This window comes from Cervus canadensis, chromosome 1 (assembly GCF_019320065.1).
Source record: "Cervus canadensis isolate Bull #8, Minnesota chromosome 1, ASM1932006v1, whole genome shotgun sequence".
Classification (NCBI taxonomy): domain Eukaryota; kingdom Metazoa; phylum Chordata; class Mammalia; order Artiodactyla; family Cervidae; genus Cervus; species Cervus canadensis.
Window position 1 is genome coordinate 40,115,497 of NC_057386.1, and position 15,386 is coordinate 40,130,882.

The following is a 15,386-nucleotide window of genomic DNA, read 5'->3' on the forward strand; positions in this document are numbered from 1 at the left end:
AGTAATCTTGAGTTAAATTGTTTTGTTTGGGTGGGACTTGATATTTGGTATAAGACTTACTTGACCAGTCACCCACTGACAAGTAACAGTGCTGAATGATTATGGGATTTCTCAGGGCCAGTCTGCTAATGGGTTGATCTGTGAGTGAGTTGTGCTACCTTGTGTCCTTGAAAAATTTAAAGAACTATTTTGTTAGTTTTTCTTTTGTTTCCCAAGGCAGTTCCTGAAATGAGGAAGCCTCCTAAAGCTAAGTGCAGAATCTTATTTTTGTGGGTGTTTAGCTATTGAAGTATTCTTCCAGCACAGGTAGGGACTGGCTCTCTCTCCCTCCTTCCTCCTGTGGCTATAGCCAGTATTCTGAATTTTATTAGCTAGTTGTGGGGTTTGCAGGGTGTGGGAGGAGGGCTTGCTCGTCTTTCTCGTAAGCTATCAGTTCCTAGGTCCTTTGGAGGTTTAACAGTCTCTCTGCTTTCAGAGACACCTTTAGCTTCAGAAGCTTGGTATTTCCTTGGGTATGTGGAATAAAGCTTCAGGTGATAGTGAGGCTCAGTGAAATGGCAAGGTAAGATCTTTTGATTTTCACTAAGGCTGTAGAAACCCTCCCCCAAAGTTCTTATACATCAGAATTCCTCAAACTCCTGTACTCAGGCTGGGGCAGAAGTGTAAGTCGCTCAGTCGTGTCTGACTCTTTGGGACCCTATGGACTATACAGTGTATGGAATTCTCCAGGCCAGAATACGGGAGTGGGGGCAGAAGGAAGGGCCTAAATGAACAGAACAAATTAGTATGTCAGTCATGCCTTGTTCTGTAACCTTAGAATCTGCCTATTGCCACACTAACCCTGGATGGCAGCAGACTAGAGATACAGTGAAGGGCAGTATGTTTACTGTAAGCATTAACATCCCCTGCCTGCCCTGAATTTACCAGCCTTACTGAAACTCTACACTAGAAACCTAAGGCACGTAAGCTCAAGGCATTGTGTACAGAGAGCTGGTTCTAAGAAAGTAATAGACCAAATGAATACAAAGTAGATAGAGTAGATGCATAGCCATGAAAAAGGGTTAGCTCCTTTTCACCCTTGAACTCAGAACACCTTAAAGAACAGAGAGATGCTTCCTGTCAGAGACCTTGGTCAGCTCTGTGATACCCAGCTTCCATCATAGCGTGTGAGTGTCCAAAGTGGAAACCAACTTAGAAAAGGTATGAGTTGAGAGTTTGTTCAGAGTTAGTCAGGGTTGACTTCTCCCATTCAGGAAAGAGTCTGAGAATAGGAGGGGAAGAGTTTCCTGAACGGGAGTAGCTTGAGAACGAGAGGTAACTGTTGATCATTACTTGTAGTATTCTCTGGTACACTTTTCCTCAGTGTGAATGATAAAGCTTTCTCCTGGGAAGAAGTCTGACCGCTCAAACCTAAAGCTTTCCTTTGCCTTTATGTAGTTACTTTCCCAATGCATTCTTACCCTGGTTAAAGTTGTTCCCCTGCTCCTTTTTTTTTTAAAGGAATTTTCACTGAAAGCCCTTTCCAAAGTGTTAGACTAGCCAAAGTATAATAGAGTTACAGAGTGAAGAGCTGATCTGCGGCAGGTGGTTCCCCAAATCCATAGGAGAGTCAATAATTACATTTACACTTAAAAGACAAAGCCATGGCCTAGAATTGTATGTTTGTGTTGTATATAATGGTGTAGGAAGAGGGCTGTGATAGGTGCTCAGTAAATATTGGCTTGAGAGGCAGCTGTGGTTCTTGATCGGCAGCATTTTCTGAACGTCTTTGTCTGTGCCCACAGTGAAGATTGCATCCCAGTAAATAGGCTTATAATTTAAATAGCTGGGACAGAGTCATGAAACAATACGCATTCTTAACTGTTACTTTGTGGGTGTTTTTTTTTTTTAAAGCCTGTGGATTAGAAAATATTTGTCTGATGAAATGAGCTACAGGCCTGGGAGTTAAGACAGAGACTGTCCTGTGAGGTTCACCATCCCAGCTGTGTGTCACTGGACAAATTACCTAACCTTTCTGAACTTGGGTTTCTTAATCTGTGGAAAGGGAATGATACTTATTTCATCTGGATTAAAAGCTTGCTTTCAGTTTCAAGTGAAATAATGTAGGCAAACATGTTTCAAAGGGTAAAGAGCTGTAGAGTCTAAAAGGGTGGTTTAGTTCTGGTGGCAAAATAAAAAGTGACCTGGATTTTGATAGATTATAGGATAGATTAACCAACATTTGAACAGTGTTCACACTGGTGTCCTAAACACTTGATTTAAACTCATTTAATCCTTAAAATGATCCCATGATGTAGGTAACATTTTACAGATGAAGTTTTTTTCCCCAAGGTCACACAATGGGTAGGGAGCAGAGAGCGTAGTCTTGTCTAGTTCTAATTCAAACCCAGTCTTGTCTATTAGCTACTTCGATGTTGTGCCTCTTGTTAATCCAGGTTTCTTCAGGTAATTTGAGCTGCACTGGACGCTTTTCTGTATGTGAATTTTCTGCTGTTGAAACCTTACCAGAAAATGACTGCCCTTGCCACCCAGTTTTTTCCTAAATTCTGTTGACTTCTTTGGCTCTCTTGGTTTTATAATCAAGAAATGAAAGCTGAGTAGAATGTTATCCTAAACTAGATAATCCAGGAGTGAGAATTTATCCCCACAGAGTGCTGTAATGCATTTAATGGTCAAATACAAATGACTTCATAATTTTCACATATATATGATAAATTTTATAAAAAGACTATTATACCATATTTATGTATTATATGTACTTTTTAAACCCAGCATTTATAAGCATTTTTGTCTTTAGATATTCTTTAATGAGATTATGTATATATATTTAATTTGGGAGGCTTATACTAATTTTATTAGATGAATATCCCATAATTTATATAATGATTTCCTTGCCTTTGGACATTTAGATTGTTGGAGTTTTCACACAATTATGAACCATACTGTAGTGAAGATAGTTGTGTGTAAATCTTTGTTTACATTTCTAATTATTTCCTTAAGTTAGACTTTAGAAGTGTAATTACTCTATCAAAGAGTATGAGTATTTTAAAAACTGCTCATATTTATTTCTAGAAAGTGTCAATTTAGCATCTCTCTTTAGTGACTTTTCACTGAATCCTTGACTTGGTGTGTTTTAGACTCTTTTTCAAACATGTTTGTCAATTTTTAAGCAAAAAATAAAATTTCATCTGTTTAATTTACATTTCTTTAATTATTAGATAGTTGCACCATTTCCTTGTATGTTTGGAGTTGCTTACATTTCTCCAACAACTTTGATGGAATTTGTGTCTTCACTAACATACATTCATTCACATGTTGTTGCTGTCTCCTTCCCTGCTTCCATTCATAACTCTTCAACACCTGCTAAAAATTTCATTAAAACATTCTCTGCAGTTTTGACAAACTACCCTCTTAGTATAAATCAGTGTTACTCAGTACATAGCAAAAATACGGGTTTATAACTTTCTCTCAAAATTTCTAAACCCAGCAGTGAGCTTTTGGTGATGCAGTTTAGACCCAGAAAAGGGAGACACCTGGGCAGCGGGGTGAAGAAACACACACAGACCCAAACAGTCTCATTGAGACTTGTCTTAGAATCATACCTTGTAGTTATGTACTCAAAATGGAGCAGCCTTACAAAAAAGAATGAAATAATACCATTTGCAGCAACATAGATGGACCTAGAGATTATCAAACTAAGTGAAATAAGTCAGAAAGAGAAAGACAAGGGGAGTTCCTGGTGACCTGGTGGTTAGGATTCTGGACTTTCACTGCCGTGGCCTGGGTTTGATCCCTGACCAGAGAACTGAGGGTGTCCCACAAGCCGTGTGGCGCAGCCAAAAAAGAAAAGAAAGACAATTACCATATGCTGTCATTTATATGTGGAATCTAAACTATGACACAAATGAACTTATTTATGAAACAGAATCAAACTTACAGACATGGAGAACAGACTTACAGTTGCCAAGGCAGGGGGCGCGGGGGCGAGATGGATTGGGAGTTTGGGATTAGCAGATGCTAACTATTATTATATATAGAATGGATACACAGCAAGGTCCTAATGAAGAGTATGAAAAAGAATCTGTGTGTGTATATATATATATATGTAGAACTGAATCACTTTGGTGTATAGCAGAAATTAACACAACTTTTAAATCAACTATATTTCAGTAAAATAATTTTTTTTTTTTTAATGTGGCAGGCTTTCTAAATGACCTTAAGTCTCTTAAATTTCTGTCACCCTTCAAACTTGAAAGCCAGAGTCTAGACTGAGGTAGAGGCCTTCTCGGGCCAGAGAGTCCCTGGAGAACGCGGCCTGCGTGCAGTTGAGGGAGGAGGAAGGGCCTGCGTAAGCAGCTTGTTTAGCTGCTCTTTGAACACATGCTTGCCAAGGTTTTTAAACAGCCTGCTAAATTCTTAAAATTCTTTTTCCATGTTGTGGCTTTGATCTATAAGATTACAGAAGCTATACTGAGGACCTGCCTTTTTTCATTTTTATCAAGAATAAATGCCTGTCTATGGTATGACTTGTTTTGAGCTCAGTCAGTGCCTATTACAGGACTTTTTAGACACTCTGAGCCTTAAAATCACACCCAACTTTGATATCTTTCCTACAGATTTCCTTTTTTAACTCAGTTGCCTCAGTTTCCCTGAGTGTGAGAGCTGTGCTTCTCTGGCAGCTTTTCATGAACTCATGTGGGATGCAGGGCTTTGAAGATTAAAAATTGCCACTTAATTATAGGTTATTTGCTTAATTATATTTCATCTGAGTAATAATCAAAAGCTTTGTGATTTGATACAGGTTTCTACAGGAAATTGTAAAAGGAAAAAATCCAATATTTGTGTATTATCTCAAGGAAGCGGTTTCTTCTGATTTCTTACTAATTTCTTTGTCTTCCTGTGCACAGTCCCAGGTACCTAGGAGTAAAACCCTACCAGCCCGACAGCTCTGCTTGTGATTATGAAGGTGGTTAAGTACAAAGGTTGTCAGTCTCTCTGAAATGGTTCAGCTTAAGTTACAGTGATACAGCGCTGTTAGGAAACTGAAGGCTATTACATGCAATAATGAGAAACTGCAGATTCCGATTTAGCAGCTTGTAACCTTCAGTTCACATTTTTAGGAACACTGATTCCTACCTAGTGGTAGAATGTACCGAAGCCAGAGGATACTTGTCAGTACAGTGCAGTGGTGGTACCTGGGCCGTTTTTTCCGAGCACCTAGGCAGTTTTTGTCTCTTCTGCTCTCATTCCCAGAGTAAAGGCACCTGTGCACACACCGGCACAGACGCTTTTTGGCACTCGTGTTATTCATGTGTTTCAAGGACCTGAATTCAGATAAATTCCAGACCCTGGGGTTAAAGTATATGCTATTCTTTCGGAATGTGAGCCAGCAGTATTTATTAAACATCTGTTACATGAATAATCTTGGTCCTGACCCTGTAACGGGGAAGGATAAATAAAAGATAGTCTTCAGAAGCTCGAGTTGAAAGGTTAGAATGTCCAGGGCAAATACTTTCCTGGGTCCTGAATAACAAATTCAGGAGAAAGCAAGCACTTTGGTCCTTAGTTGAAATAAATAATGAGAGGATCCAGGAAAGAAAGTTCATGCTAAAGAAAGTGCTGGCAGAGGAAGCGCCTTTAGTGACGCGGGGGTGGGGTGGGGTGGGGTGGGGGGAATAGGAGAGGAGCAGAACCTTTTGTGATGGGTCTTAAAGCGAAGTTAGAAATAATGTTCCCAAACCCCTTGAGCCTCATGTGTTCAGCTTTGTGGAGGTGGTTTGCAGCAGGGGTACTTCTGGGCTTTCAACAAAGTTAGTCCAGAGTGAACGTCCATCTTTCTCGCCCTTTCTTTCTCCCAGCTTAGAGTTGTGAGGTCTCAGTTGCTAGTGATAAGTCCCCTATTGTGTTAAAGATAGAGAAGAAAGATGCCTTTGAGCAGTGACTGAATGTTATTGAGATTGGGTTAGTAGTGAAAAGTACAAGGTAGGTGGAAGTTGCCAGTTACCTGGACTGACAGAATTATCTGTTTGAATAGATGATTTCAGTGACACAGACCTTAAAGATGACTGGTTCTGCAGAGTCTGGTTTGATGAACATGTAATATTTTACCTTCTTTGTCCCTGTTTATTTTCCCCAGAGCAGTATTCCCTTTGGTTTTTAACCTAATTTCTTGGGCCCCAGGAGTAAAGGAATGGGGGGCAGTAGGATGAGAATTCTGCCCCCGCTCCTGAAAGGTAGTCTTTTTAGACGAGCCTTTACCTCATGGATGAGAAAACTTAGTAGTAAGAGATCGTGATGACTCTCTGAATGAATGCAGTTTCTCAGGGTTAATCATAACTCTCAAGATGCATGGACTGAGGATTTTCACTGTTGGGTGTATTTTATAAAGTGGAGTCTGGTAACAAGGGGGCATAACATTTTCTTTTTTTACATGGGATTTCAGAGATGGCATTGCTCTCAATTTCATTTTTTAATTAAAAGCCATAAATAGCAGATTTAAAATTTTGAACCACAGCATGAATCAGAAATTGGGTTTGTCAACCTTTACTTTTGGGGAGGTGGTAATTCTTTTTGAAAGTGGGGTTGAAGGCAGAGAAAGAGAGGGAAAGCAGGAGAGAGTCTTGGAAATAAGGGTACTGGAAGGCACAAGGCTGTGGGTGGGAGACTCTGCTGGGACTCTCCCATCACTTCACCCCCGACTCCCAAGTAAAAAACCCTTTACTAGCATTTTCTCCCCTCCTTTTTCTACTAAAAAAAAAAAGGAAAAAAAACAAACAAACATGAAGAGGAGTCTTTCTTTTCCTTGTCTTCTACCCTTCAGTGGTCGTTAAGCATAAACAGGGACAAACAGTACAAACAGCTGAGGTTTTCCTACCGGCACAAACCTGTCCTAAAGCAGAGATGGCCCTTTATCAGATGCTACCCAGGAAAGCAGAGAGTGTGACCTCACAACTCTAATAAAACCTCTGTTAACCTCGGTGAGGCGGGGGAGGTGTGGGGGGCACGTGTTAAAGTCCTTTTGAATTTTCCCAGTGGGGTCAGAGTTTTGTTCCTTAATTAGAGGTAGTCTGGGAAAAGGCAGCACTTGTGCAAATGCCCCAGGAGGGTCTGAACACCATAGTTCTGTGCTCACTGTGACACTGCCATCCCCCTGCTTAGGGAGCAGGCCAGCTGGTGGTAGGAGAGCTGGCTGAGAGCGCGCAGAGAGGCTCTGCCAAGGAGATCTTTTTTCTTTCTCTGTGATGTCTGCAGCTCATTTGGCCTGAGCACCAGGTTGCTACTTGATGCTGTTCAGAAGTCAGGATTTGAATTTTGAGGCCCTTTCAGAGAAGGTAGAGGTAATGTTAATTTCTGGGTCTAATTGTGCTTGTGGAAGTTATCAGCTGTAACTTATATTGGAACATACATTCTTTAAAAAGCCAGATGGTAATCAAAATGTGTGGGTGGTTTGAAGTTTTTAAATAAAAGGCTTGTACTCAGCTGCCAAGCCTCCAGAGAAGTGCTTTGTACAATGCATCCCTGCTTTCTAGAATGGCTTGTGGAAGCAAGTTGCTTCCTTCCTATTTCCTCCCAACCTTCGTGACCTTGCCACGTTTGTCTTCCCTGCCCTGGCAGAAATTGTTTCCTGACTTCAGTAAAACTGCTCAGGGGGCTTGAAGATTTCCTTAGTTTAAGAGGCAGTCTTTTGGAAAGGATGGCAGGTCCCTGAGCTCTGAAAGGAAGTGTGCACAGACGAGGGGCTGTGCTCTTGGCAGCCCAGATAATGCCGGTAAGGGCTCAGGAGCTAGACTTGCTGGGTGGTTCTGGTTGGAAACATAATCATCAAAGGTCCCAAACTCTGGGACTGCTTCCTGCTCAGACTAAAAACTGACTTGTGGAGTCTTTGCAGAATTCACCTCTTATTTTTGTTCCTTTGTTTGCTGTCAGTAAATCACTAATGCCTTTTGCCACAGTTCAGCTGGCTTAATTCTCTCCTGTTCTTCCTGTTGAAATCCAGAGTTGTGGCTTGAAGGGCAGTATGTTATGGTCAGCTCTTTAGTATCCACAACCCCCACTTGTCTCGTGGTTGCAGGCATCAGGATTTGCTAGGTGTATCAGAGATTACAGTGATCATTCGTAGATTGGTTCCTTCTAAAAAGTACAGAGAGAGAGTGTATCTGCAAAACAGCTGAATGAATGTGTTTTTTGTACCTCCCTCATCAGTCTCTTGGCTTTCCAGGTGAAGTTCAAGGCCTGGATGTGGGAGTGTGCTTGGCTCGTTGGAAGAGCTCCAAGGAGACCACTGTGGCTGGAAGTAGAGTTGGCAAAAGGGTCAGGGGAGGTTAGAAGATGAGGTCAGATACATAATAGTAACAGATCAGAGAAGGCCTTGTGGGCCACGTTAGGATTTTGTATTTTATTCTAAGTGAGAAGGGAAGTTGTTGGAGATTTTTGAGCTGATATAGTTTCCAATTAAAAAAATAAATTACTCTGATTGCCGTGTGGAGAACAGATTGGGTGATAGGAACAGGGGTGGAACAGAGAGGTCATTTGGAAGGCTGTTGTCGTAATCCAGGCTAGAGATTATGAGACAAGTGAAATTATTGCCAACCTCCAAGAATGGTTGGGAGACCTCAGAAAGAAAACACCACTAAAGCCCCTCATACAGCCCTTTGCACGATCCTAGGCTCCAGTATTTGTTAATTCTCTTCCTTTCCTCGGAGTTTGCCCTCAGCTGTATTAGAACCATAGGGGAGAGGTTATTAAACAGAGATCAGCGTTCACAAGGGAAGGGTTATAAGCAGTACCTCAGTCGTTTGACCCTAACAGAAGACTTTTTATTTCTCAAGGCACTGCAGTTGACACACTGTTCATTCTGTCATCCCACCCACCAGAGACCTGAAAAGACCGAATCTGTGCCCGAACTCCAGGGCAGCTCTGTTCTCATTGAGGCTTTCACTCTTCAGTTCTTTCTGCAGTTGCTATCTTAGACACAGTCTGAGCAGCCTCTTTCACAAGGTATCTTTTCAGCTACCTGGCCTTGCAAGCTGGAGCTCTCTGATACTCATCATGACAAGGTAGTTTTCACATACCTGAGAGGACCCTTTAAGGGAAAGAAAGAGGTTTTGTGGTCTTTGTTTAACATTTGAGCTTCCCCTTCACCCCTCCCCACCCCCGAGCCCACACCGGTCCTCTTTTGTTGTGATCTGAAAGCCTTAATACCAAGCCACCCTGATTTCTGGGGTTTGCAGTGTGGGAAAGGAATTCAGTATGATTTAGTATATTACAATTGTTTGGGAAACACGTACTCCACGACTATACCACCCTGAACCACCCTGAACGCGCCTGATCTTGAAGTTAAGCAGAGTCAGGCCTGGTTAGTACTTGGATGGGAGAGAAGCGTGGTTCTTGGTACGTGGGGAGCTTGAATTGTTGACAAAGCTTCCTTCCCTCCAGAAAGCTACATCAGTGTTTGCTTGGGCTGTGTGTGTCTTGTTGGAAGACTTCCCTGATAAAACCATGCCATCTTGTTAAAACATCAGAATCACCTGCCCAAAGAGGGCTGCTGGCAGCCTACCACTTCCTTGATTTACCCTGGGAGCAAAGCAGGTTTTTTTTTTTCCCTTTTTTGGCGGGGAGGGGTGGGTCTGGAGATCTATTTGTGTGAAAGGCCATAGGAAGGTGAATCCCCAGAAACTTGAAGACAGAATTTGCTTTAATAGTAGTCAGTCTTGTCTCCTAGGATGCTCTTACTCCTCCTCCTTTTTAAAAGTAAGTTCAGGCGAATTCCCTGGTGGTCCAGTGGTCAGGACTCTGCCCTTTCACTGCTGAGGGCCCAAATTCAGTCCCTGGTTGGCAAACTTAAGATCCTGCAAGCTGAGAGGTATGGCCAAAAAAAAAAAAGTAAACTCAGATTACTAGGACCCTAGTTGGACTTTGGGTGTCTTTGCATCTCATATACTGTACTGTCTCTGGAAGTGTCTGGCTGCCGCGGCCCCCCGCCAGAGCTGTGAATAGACAGAGCCAGGCCCCATGAGGATGAGCTGTTTTCAGGAATGCTGTTCTGTTTTTAGGGAGAAATCGTCTTTTCCTTCACCTCAGTTGGACTGTGCGCTAGCCTTTCTTTGCCTGCCTTGGCTGGGGCATGGAGGAGAGCCAGCATACCATTTATGTGGCTGCCACGTGGGCTTACCCAAAAGCCATAAGGAGAGGCAGCCTATGGGAAATGCAGGCGCCAAGCGAGTGCATCCGTAGCTTGTGAACATAAAGACCTTCAGTCGTTTGTGTGGATCGGTATTTTCTAGTTTTTATTTTCCCCACCCAGGCATCTGCGCTGACTGAAATATTTGAGCCATAGCAATAGTAGAGAGCAAATTGTTTCTACAGATAAAGACATAGATAAATTTTCGTCCTACATGCTGCTAATTAAATTGCTTATCTATCTAAACTTGGGCCTCTGCTGCTGATATCCGATGTCCCTGGTATCTTCCTTGAGTGAGTTGCTTTGTGTTCCATGACCTTGTTTTTTTTTGTCATTGCAGTGTGAGTGACTGCCTCATGTTGTGTTGATGCCGGTCTGCCATGCTAGCCTGTCTACCAGGGCCAGGTGACCTGTCCTTTCAGCTTCTTTCTCACACGCAGATGAACACTGGACTTCAGAAATGTAAGTAATCTGGATCCCAGGGAAGCATGCGGTCCTTTATTTTTCCCCTCCATTCGGGTTCTCCCAGAGACAACTTTGGGGTACCCTGACTTTGCTACCTCCAAGATATTCTTCAGCACAGACAGCAAGAAAGCAGCTGCAGAACTTGTCGGCAATGCAAGACGCTTCTCTGATCAGAGGCCTCTTAAATACTAGATTCCCCAGTGTGTGTCATCTTAATTTTAATTGTTGCTGATAGATGTCTGTTGAGCAGTAGGGCTATATGGTGTTTTACAGCCCAGTGTTACATATATCATATATGTATATATCACCCTTCAAAGAAGTGTTTCAGTTTGAACCCTGGGAGGAATGGAATGAAAATGCACAGTCCAGATTACTTACTGTATCCCTGAAACAAACTGTTTACACTGTTGTGTTGTTTGGAGCTCTCTGAGTGCCCTCTGCCACGGAGACAGACTGTTCCCCCTTGGCCTTGCTGTCTACATTCTGAGCCAGTGCCCGCAGCTCACAGCAAACAAACTCTCGCCTCCAGAAGGGACATGGAACTATCTAGCTTTCTCAGCCTCTCTGGGCGTGTTCCTGTTAATATTCTTCCCCCAAGACGGGATTTTGGAGAACTGCTAGCTTCCTGTATTACATTGGCTGGCACTGGGGCTTCAGACTTTGTGTTTTCCCAGATTCCTACCTTCTATCCCTGTACTACGTGAATGTGCAAGGAAGATTCTATTCCTGGCTTATCACCATACACGGCGTCTTCGAGTGTAAAGATGGCCCTAAATTTGGAATAGAGTTTCCTTTCAGAGCAAAAAGGGAAGAGCAACGAAGCATCTCAGCTTACCCTTTCACAGAAAAAGAGCCTCAGCAGGTTACCTGACTCCTTTATGGCCGAGGTTGGCAAGCTTTTCCTGACAGGGGTCGAATGGACCACACCACGTGGTCTCTTGCGCGTTCTCACCTCTGCGCTCTCGGGGCACCGGCAGACGTGGCAGCGTGTGAACAGACGGGTGCGGCTGTGCTCCGGCACAGCCCTCTGCGGAAGCGCAGCAGCCTGGCGCTGGCTTTCAGGCTGTCGTCTGCTGCTTCCTGCTCCATGAGATTATCTGCAGAAGTTAAAAACGGTCTGGCCTCTTGACTTACTTTCTTTGAGGGAGAGTAAGACTCAGAGCCTGGCCAGATCTAGAATTTGGCCCGTGAATGCAGCTCCTGTAACAACAGAGCTGAGAGTGTCAGTCTTCCTTCTGCAGCTGCCTGACGCAGTCGGCAAGCTCGCTGTCCCAGCTCCTGCCCAGGCTGTCTCTCTCCCATGCGTGCTGGTCAGGTGCGGGCATTGTCTGGGCTCTCTGGCCGCCCAGAGCCACATGCTCACGTGCTGTGGCTGGGTGCAGGCTTCCAGGCACAGAGCTGGGGGGGTGTACTCAGAAGGATGTAGTAAGATGGCAGAGAGCAGCTCACTGTCTTTCTTCTAGGTCCTTAACACACTCTGACAGCTTCGCCCAGAGATTTACCATCAAGGGCTGAACCATCTAGGAGGAAAGGCAAATTGGCAGCTTTATCTTAGCTGCTGACGTTGGATCTTCACTCCCTTCTCCACAGAGCAGCCCCCAAGTCACCTCTGCAGAAAGCTCTGTCCCAAATCTGTATTCAAGAATTGAGGTGTCCTTTTTCTCTGGTTTCAGGCTTACCTATTCATTTGGGGGACAATGTATTTGAATCGCTTCAACTCTCTTGTGACTCTCCTTAACTACACCTAAACGTTTGCAGAGAAGAAAACCCAGTGGTGCTTTTAAGCTCACTTGCTTGCTTCTTTGCTCTCCCAAGATGTATTAGGAGAAACAAAAAACAATCCTCTTCTGTGATTTACAGTTCTTAGCATTAAGCATTTACCATTAAGGTGGGACAGAGTATAAACTGTCTGCTTCACAAACCAGAAGCTAAGGCGCTGCCGAGAGCCCAAGTCTACCAGCTGTCAGGATCTGTGGCTGCTATTCAGCCTTTCCCTGCTCCCATCCTAAGGAGGGTCTTAAAAGTTGCTCAGAACACAGAACTCAGTATCTGGTGAGGTGGGCATGGAGTGTGTGCATGCTGAGTTGCTTCAATCATGTCTTTTTGTGACCCCATGGACTGTAGCCCGCCAGATTCCTCTGTCCATGGTGATTCTCCAGGCAAGAATACTGAAGTGGGTTGCCATGCCCTCCTCCAGGGGATCTTCCCAACCCAGGGATCAAACTCATGTCTCTTATGTGTCCTGCATTGGCAGGCAGGTTCTTTACCACTAGTGCTACCTAGGAAACTCCATGGGGTACAGATATTTATAGCTTTGTTGTTGTTCAGTCATCCAGTCGTGTTCGACTCTTTCCGACCCTATAGACTGCAGCATGCCAGGCCTCCCTGTCCCTCACCATCTCTTGAGAGTTTGCCCAAGTTATGTTCATTATATTGGTGATGCCATCCAGCCATCTTATCCTCTGATGCCCTCGTCTTCTGCCCTCAATCTTTCCCAGCATCAGCCTTAATAGCTTAGTATATTTTATATTGGAATAGTCAGCTTAAGGCAGGGGAGATGGGTCAGGGCTCAGGAGAGGGGATATGTGGCTTCTTGGCCCAGCACTGTCAGTCACCCGGCTGATCAGTCGTCCGCTGGCTTGAGCTGCCGTATGTACAGAATCATAATATCAGTCCCTTCAGACCTCAGTGTTTTCTCTTCTCCCCATCCTCTTCTACATGTATAGGAGGGTGTGATGTATTTTCCCACCATAGTATGACTTGCCTTAGTGCAGGCTGGATTAAGGGACATCTTGCCTTTGGGTGGGTCCTGCACAGGCTAGAAGACCACAATTGTGGTCAGTGGCTGCCCTCCCAGAACTTTCCTGGATTGTTATTCTATGTCACATGGTTCGGGAGATCTCTGCCATTTTGGAGCTTTGTACTTGAAATGGAGCTTTGTACTTGAAAAATTTGTTTTCCTCTAAGCCATCTTCTCCCAGTTCCCCACAAACTGTTGCTTTTGAACATTTTTTTCCTTCATTAACCCCAAGCCTCTGCTCCTGTTTCTCCAGTTTACAGTCAGGTGTATAGATAGGGTGGCTTGATAAAGATTTCTGGGTAGAGTGGTTGAAATGACCAAAGGTCCCTGGTCTTCAGATTGTCTTTCAGACAGCGACTGTGACCTCTTTCACTGTAGAGTCTTGGGACCTAGGACAAATAATCAAAATTAATCTTTTACTGTACTCTCGTATGCTTATCTGCCCCCTAGTGGAAAGATCTGGAAATGGCAAATTGGCCCGATGACTGGATAAACTAAGAGAAACATCAGAAATATTAGCTAACATTTGTTGAGTGCTTACCATATGCCAGGCACTCTCTTGCCTATTTTTATGCACATTCCCATTCACTCTTCAATAATTCCATATGGGAGACTCACTTATCTTTCTTTTAAGCATGAGAGTGTTTGTCACTTGTCAGTGTCACATTACTAATCAGTGACGAGGCTAGAATTCACTCTTGGGTCAGACTCCAAAGCCTGTATTTGATGCACAGAGACACACCTGTGTGTCTCCACAGGTTAGAGGTTCCTGCTACATAAGCCACTAATGTCTTCTGATCTTCAAAACAGAAAGATAAACGGGGAGGTCCCGGTGAGGTTACTTTGTCCCATCTGTGGGTAGACTCAGCGAAACCTGCTATCCTTGAATGATTACCATTGACAGTTACAGGTCCTGTTCACAGAGCATTTCCTGTTCATCGGATCTCTTGATCTTAGTAATTCTGTGAGGTAGGACAGCAGGTATCATTGCTGTTTATAAATGAGGAATGACTGAGCGACACTCTGAGTCGTCAGATAATAAAGCCAGTGCTTGAATCCAGTCTCTTTTTTTCTAACCATAGAGTCTCTGTTCTCCACTGCTTTATGTCTCGATTAACGACACCGTTGGTACCAGATAGTTAAAGAAGTTGCTTGCAAAGCTGTAGTGTCTGTCAGCTGTGCACTTAGAGGAAATGATGCAGAAGAAAGAGAGGCTCCAGGGTGCCTGTGTGGGGACGGAGATGATACTGAGGAAAACTCGGAAGGGTTGGGCTGAAGTCTGGTATGTGAAGTGGGTGGTGTCAGAGCCCCAGAATGTGACCTCTTTCTTGTCTAGTATGCTCATCTGTCATCCTTGAGAGTCTTCCTTAACGTGCTGTAGCCTGTGTTCAGCCTCCCTGCCCTCACCTCATCACCATTATCAACATCAGTGGAGCCAGGACAGAGGGAACTAGTCGGTGTAGTGTCCCGTCCTGTACTTCTGATTGAGGCCAGCACACGTTGTGCCTCTGCTGGGAAAAACTAGCTTGAGAGTTGGTATTGACTTGGAGCAAAGGAGCTCTGTTATTCAGCAAGCCACTGTCCCAGCCTCTCTCAGTTGGCCTTCAGGGAGAGAAGCTTGTTAACATGGAGCAAGACTCTTCGTACATGGAGGGGCAGACCTTCACTTCCTGTCTGAATGGAAACGCAGCAGCTTCAGACTCCTCCTATTCAGCTGAATCCCAGCTGTTCAGCCAGACAGTATATTTCCAGGTACTTACTCTGCAGGTCCGCTCCGGGTAAGGAAGGCACCAAGCCAGGAGTGTCACACACTTCTCATTAGGCACATGAAAGCGCAGTGGCTGACCAGGGCAGCTTCTCATGGAGCTCTGGTGCCTTGAGTTTAGGGACATTCTTCAGTGATTGCAGACTTTTTTGGTGTCCTCTGTGCAAGAGAATGTA

The 15,386-nt window shown here is 44.0% G+C and overlaps 1 protein-coding gene across 3 annotated transcripts in view; it reads left to right on the top strand.

Annotated features, from left to right (window-relative positions):
• The window catches only part of FAM222B (family with sequence similarity 222 member B), a 55,936-nt gene that overhangs the window by 34,714 nt on the left and 5,836 nt on the right, over positions 1–15,386 (top strand). For all 3 annotated transcript variants that reach the window (XM_043479525.1, XM_043479539.1, XM_043479532.1), the window contains exon 2: positions 10,521–10,642. In XM_043479525.1, coding sequence (XP_043335460.1) covers positions 10,561–10,642 — 82 coding nt within the window. In that variant the 5' untranslated portion in view covers positions 10,521–10,560. The remainder of the gene's footprint in view (positions 1–10,520; positions 10,643–15,386) is intronic.